This window comes from Nestor notabilis, unplaced genomic scaffold (assembly GCF_000696875.1).
Source record: "Nestor notabilis isolate BGI_N333 unplaced genomic scaffold, ASM69687v1 scaffold10148, whole genome shotgun sequence".
NCBI lineage: Eukaryota > Metazoa > Chordata > Aves > Psittaciformes > Psittacidae > Nestor > Nestor notabilis.
Genome location: NW_009941551.1, coordinates 8,593 through 14,945, shown reverse-complemented (window position 1 = coordinate 14,945; position 6,353 = coordinate 8,593). Strand labels below are relative to the sequence as shown.

At 49.3% G+C, this 6,353-nt stretch overlaps 1 protein-coding gene across 1 annotated transcript in view; it reads right to left on the bottom strand.

The window, feature by feature from the left end:
• Positions 1–236: 236 nt before the first annotated feature.
• Positions 237–6,353, bottom strand: part of BBS4 (Bardet-Biedl syndrome 4) — a 13,655-nt gene continuing 7,538 nt past the window's right edge. Inside the window, exons 7-10 of the mRNA XM_010020963.1 lie at positions 5,840–5,909; positions 2,291–2,432; positions 1,735–1,945; positions 237–388 (exon numbers count right to left, since the gene is read on the bottom strand). Coding sequence (XP_010019265.1) covers positions 237–388; positions 1,735–1,945; positions 2,291–2,432; positions 5,840–5,909 — 575 coding nt within the window. The remainder of the gene's footprint in view (positions 389–1,734; positions 1,946–2,290; positions 2,433–5,839; positions 5,910–6,353) is intronic.

The following is a 6,353-nucleotide window of genomic DNA, read 5'->3' as shown; positions in this document are numbered from 1 at the left end:
TAGTAAGCTGTGACCACAGTAACAGTAGCTACACAGAAACCTCTTCTGGTTGCTGCAACTACGCCTTGGGACAAGGTGGTGACCACATACTAAAATCATCAACAGAAACTGCTGTATTTAGACTGACTGAGAGTGGGATGATGCCCCTGAGGGTCAGGGCGAGGGCTGGTCCCTTTCCCACATCAGCAGGCAGCCGGAGATGCTCCTGCACCTGCCTGTCCTGACCAGAGTCCCTCCTACTCCACTGCCTGGGAGCTCTTGCGCTTCTCTCTCCTCTGCTCCTCAGCCGCTGCTGGTGCTGGGGTTTCCTTGGGGCTCACTTCTGAGCCTGGTTCTGGTTCCAGAGGCAGCGAGGAAGACTTTGCAAGTGGGGCTGGAGCTGCAGCACCTGAGGAGAGAACACAGTTACAGTCACTGTATGACTACCCATGTTGTGTCTATTCTCTTTGCCCTTCCAGGCAGCATGGAGATGCAGAACAACCACAACGATCAGCTACTCTCAGGTTTCTTCTGTCCATCAGTAGCACTCAACTCTTTTGTGAGTTACCCAGTCAGAGACCTTACAGTACTCAAAGTTCTGCTGAAGGGAAGCCCAGTATCTCATTTGGCTGGGCTGCTGTGATAAGTCAGTACAAGCTTAGGCAGTAGTTCATGCTTCCGAAAGGAAAACAGTACCACTGAAGCTGGTTTATACTCAGGTATCATTTTCAGTTCACAGTTTTAGCAGACTCAGGGAGAGTTTCCAGGCAGTTCAAGTAGCTACTTTGAGAATAAAATCAAAGCAAGACACTGCCATGCTCAAGTTGTTTCTACACTTAGCTTTAGGCTGACAAGCGATGATTTGAACCAGCTCCCTTCTCTGATATGGATAATGAAGTCCTGCAGGTAAGCCCTAAACTCCTTTTACATTTTATTTTTCAGCTTTTCTGGCTTAGTCTTCCCTGCATGGGAAGTTTGTTCCGTTTGTGAGAAGTGGAACAGCTCCTTAGGGGGAGCAAAGCAAGAGGCCTGGATTACACAACCTCTCTCCCGCTTCGGTCTGCAGGCAACAAGACTAATGGTGACAGAGTATCACCATGATGAACCCAGTGCATTCCTCCTGGGAAGCCAAAGGGTGAGAGGAGGTCAGCCTATGATGGTGGCTCAGGAGATGCTCCTACCCAGCCCCAGCAAGAAGCAGCAAGTACAGCTGTCAGTGTAAAGCTCCTAAGGCTGACACTATCTCCTGAGCAAGCTTCAGCCCAGGAGCCACCACTAAAAGGTAATCCAGCTTCAGAGCAATCCCACTGCAGTTATTTTTGTAACAGAAATGATAAACTGTTTCAGAATACCCATAATTCCCTTTCTCTCCAGCCACCTCTCTGTGCATGGCAGCTCCTGGGCTCTTCCAAAGGAAGACAAGAGGTCTGGTTTCTGAAACCACCCCCTGCCCAGAGCAAGAGCTCAACCCTGTGCTAGTGGAGTCCTGCCCATAGTGGCTCAGACAGGAAGGGAAACTTCACTGGCTCTCCACACCCCTACAAAGCAGGATAGTATAATGTACCACAGAAAGCTTCTTTCCATGCTTCCTTAACTCAGAAATCTGGGACAGTTAGTACCAAATATTGACACCACTACTGTGTAAGCAAGTCAATACCTTCCTAGACATGTGCTGTAACTCTTTACCCAAAGGAGGAGAGATTTCTCTTCTCCCCTCCCACAGTTCTACTTTTAAGAGAAGCAAAAGAGAAGTACCTGAGGGCAGCTGCACGGTTCTCCCATAGCCTGCAGCTGAGGACATGGCTTGACCCAGGGCCTGGTTAGAGCCCAGTGGCTGCTGAGTGCTGGGGGATTTGCCTGACAGAGCAGCTTTCTGCTTGGATTTAGATTCTTTAGAAGACTTAGTCCAGACCAAGCTCTCCCCTACTTGCAGGGCAGCTCCCATCTTCTGGGCAACCTCCACCATCTCAAGAAGCAAAGAGAGAAGACCATTGTAAACAGGAACACTTCAGACAACAGTAAAATCAGCCATACCACAACCCCCCTGACAAAACGAGAGCTGGCAGAGCTGGCCACTGCCATGGTGCTCGAGGGAAACATCTCCACTAATTCATTCCCTTAATTAAGAGGGAATCTTGTCTTGCTGTGTATTGATTGAAGCACTAGGAATGAAGCAAGCAGCTCTCAGCGGGTGGCTGCTCTACTTGGAAATCTCATAAGCAGAATTGCTTCCTAAGAACTGGACTCCAAAGTCAGATTTCCTCCTCGGCTGCTGCCAGCCTTGGTGTGTTGAAAACTGTCAGGCACATACCTCAGGGTCAAAGTCAAGAGTACTGTTCTCTGTCAACGCATTGACCTTCTTCTCCATCTCCTGGTACTGACAGAGGGCTCCCTTCTTGTCACCCTGGTTATAGAGCAGGACAGCGTAGTTCAGGTTGACCAGAGGATTGTACCTGCAGCAGACACACAGGATGCATCACGTTCACTTCAGTAACACTTACCCAGACCTGCACCCAAGCAGCAAGGCTGGAGACACCACTCTGCCTGGCACAGACAAGCCACAGGCACTGTGACCCCAAAGCAGACGAGAGGCTGCACAGGACATGTGAAAGTCCCATGTGCTCAGCAAGAGACCCGGCACTTGGGCTCAGCAAAGTATCCCAAGTGTCCCTGACAATACAAACGATCCTGTGGGTCACCTCAGCCCTGCAAGGCTTTTCCCTGCAACAGCCAGTTCTTTGCACTTGGGGACCACCTTGGGACTGTCTTCAGTAGGTGCCTGGTCACCCAGCCCCTTGCTCCTGGCACAGGTATAGCAGTGAGGGGGGCTTCACTGTGGAAGCTGATCTCTGCTCTGACTTACCTCAGGCTCTTCCAGCTTGTACGAGAGCAGCTGGTCATGGAACAGGGCAGTGGAACAGACTCAGGCTTATTGACTGTATTTTACAACCCAACATGCTACAGAACATGATGTTTACATTTTATTTCCCTCACCTCTTCTCTCATTCATCCAGTACAAGCACACATAACTGTATGGACTGTTACAGACAAACAGGAGGCAATACCCATTAGCGAAGGACTCGAAGAGGAGACCAGTCCCCCAGATAACACTGTTACGTGGGCAGTGCTGCCTCCCTTCTTGATGCAGAAAAGCACATGAAGAGGGGAGATTGAGATGAGCTCTGAGGCAGAAGTTCTTCCCTGGGAGGGTGCTGAGGCGCTGGCACAGGGTGCCCAGAGAAGCTGTGGCTGCCCCATCCCTGGCAGTGTTCAAGGCCAGGTTGGACACAGGGGCTTGGAGCAACCTGCTCTAGTGGAAGGGGTCCCTGCCTGTGGCAGGGGATTGGGACTGGATGAGCTTTAGAGTCCCTTCCAACCCAAACCAGGCTGGGATTCTGTGATGATTTCAAAAATCACTCCATATATTCTCATTTTCTACAGTATCCATTTTCTTCACTAGGATACATTAACCCCAAACAGCAACTTTTCTTCTGGCATAGCCAGGAGGGAGCAAACTAAACCGGAGGGGAGAGTGAGCTGACTCCTTGTCTCTGTAATTGATACCTGAAGCTCTTGGAGAGCTGATCCTTGCCTCACAAGCCACACTCAACAAACTGCCCTGTCCTTCATCAGCCTGAATCTCACCCTTATTTTGGAGGAGCAAAATGCACGTGTATTATCTGACACAGAAATGAAACGCAGGAATCTGCGTATCTGCACACAGGTCAGCGAGAGACGCTTTGTAGTTTGCTCAAGAAATGTGAGCAAGGGACTAGTGCCCTCTCCTGGAGCTTGGCAGGGATAAATGGAGCCATCCGAGGACTCCGGCACCCGCACTGAGGGCCAAGCCAAGAGAGAGCATCCTTTGTGAGGAGCACAGAAGGGAAGGCTTCTGCTAACACTGTTCGATAAATAGGAGTGACATCTGCAGACCAGGACTATCCATCCTCAGTAAGTTATGTGACAGTGCTGCAAGAAAGAAGACTATTAGAAGAAATCTGAGAGCATCTATACCCATTGCTTTTCCTTTAAATGGAACTGGAATGCTGATCCTGCATCCCACAAAATCCCTCCTCAATGTCTTTGCCAAAGCAAAGGAAGTAGTGCATCAACAAATGAATAATCAAAGCCCCAGCTCTTTGCCATCTCCCTCAAAAAAGCCAAACCACAAGAAACCAAACCTACACAGCAAAACCCTGAAGAGATGAGACACATCTGGGAAAAGCCAGTTTCAATCAAATTCATTGACCCTCATGAAGCTAATTCACCATCAAGAGCTGAGAAGCAACATGACAGTTAGAAAAAAGCCACTAGCTAAAGAACCCCAGAATAAAGGACAGCTCTGAGCTAGAACTCATAGTACTAAGAAGAAACACCTTTTTGAAAGGTTTTTCCAAGATGCTTTCCACTGCAGACCCCATGGCACCCATGGCACTCAGGTCAATGTCAACCAAGTACTTTTGGCAATGGAAACAAACGTGGCTGTCTTCATCCCAGACAAGTTCTTCACATGCCAGCAAAGAAAGCCTGTGGGGACAGGGATTCATCCACACAGTAAGAGTCTGAGGAGTCCCTAAGGTCCTGCAGTGCCTTTCTAGGCCTGGAAGGCTGCGTAGGAAAGCCAGGAGTCAACTGGCCTTGATGCTGTTGGTAGGAACAACCGATACATCATTGCAAATGTTCTCCTATAGCAATCCATTTACAAATCCTGGAGCACAGATTCCCAGGTTTGGTTCCCAGGAGGAGGATGCACAGACTTACCCACGTTTGAAACAGATGTGGATGCAAGATTTAAACCTGCTTTGGAGTTCTCTTGATGCATAAGTATGAAGAACCCCGGTGCCGGATGTGTGCAGCATGTTCAAGACAAGTAATTCCCAGTAAATGTTTGAGAGCATTTACAGCACCTCATCACAAGAACTGTACCGGGGTTTGAAACCTGCTGCCCTTTACAATGGGTTTAGGAGCTTACAGAATTCCCCAAATTGAGCCTGGTCAGTGCACCCATGTTAGAGAGGACAGAGGAAAAGGGACCAGCATCTTCTCATGCCACCTTGTGGTGGCCACCGCAGATGGAAAGTGCTTTTGCAACCACTCTGTGGCCGGCATACAGAGTCCTGGCTCAGGAGCAGCATGCTGGTGACTCTGAGTATGCAAATATCCCCTGTAAACTGGGGAGAGAGACAAAATTTGAGACAAATTTGAGTTTCTGTCTTAAACTCTGAAACGCTGTGAGGTTCATCTTCACATTTCTGAAGCCAAGAGCTCGGATTTTAAGAGCTGGACTGCAAACAGAGACGTGGTTCACAACATGGAGAAGAAAGGACAACGCTGCTGCTCTTTTCTATGCTTTGTATGAATTTCTTGCCCACATTCTCCAAGCTAAAAATCTTCCCTCTGCCCAATTCAGAACAGGCTTTACCCAGAGCATCCCACTGCTCCGCACCGTGCACAGACTTTGGGTTACTAAAGATTTGGGAATGGATGGTTTTCTTGTATTGAATCTGCACCATGGTGTACAAGTATTCAGTGAAAGGAGGGCTGGAATCCAAAGTCATTACCACTGACTCACTAACTAAACAGCAAAACAGAAACCAGCTTTGGGTTGGTCTGAAACAAAATTTCCCCTTTAATTTTTCAGAGCTGACTTGAAATTTAGTTTTGTTTTCTTTTTTTTTTTTTTTTAATAAAAAAGAGTGGGTTTCAAACAGTCACCTGCAGAGCTGAAGGAATAGAAATGGTTCCTCACTGCAAACCTTTCAGGGTCAAAGCAAACTGAGGGACAGAGCATGCAAAGGAAACCAGGCTCATGAGGAAAAGCAATGCACTCAAGCAACTGACAGCCACCAGCAAGACTTACTTGTCCAGTGCCACAGCTTGCTCATAGGAACGCTTTGCATTCTCGATGTCTTCAAGGTTTGTCAGAGCAACTGTAAAAGCAAAATGTACACACACAACTTGATGCTTCACAAGGACTTCATTGCCACCTGTGTGCTGGGCTGCACCCCCAGAGCGTGAGCAGCAGCTCAGGGAGGGGATCCTGCCCCTCTGCTGTGCTCTGGGGAGACCCCCCCTGCAGCCCTGATCCAGCTCTGGGGAACAGCACAAGAGGGACGTGGAGCTGCTGGAGCGAGGCCAGAGGAGGCCCCGGAGCTGCTGCGAGGGCTGGAGCAGCTCTGCTCTGGAGCCAGGCTGAGAGAGCTGGGCTGGGGCAGCTGGAGAAGAGAAGGCTCCTCAAGGGGACACCTTAGAGCAGCTCCAGTGCCTAAAGGGGCTCCAGGAAACCTGGAGAGGGGCTTTGGACAAGGGCCTGGAGGGACAGGACAAGGGCAATGGCTCGAACCTGCCGGGGGGGGGGTTGAGATGAGCTCTTG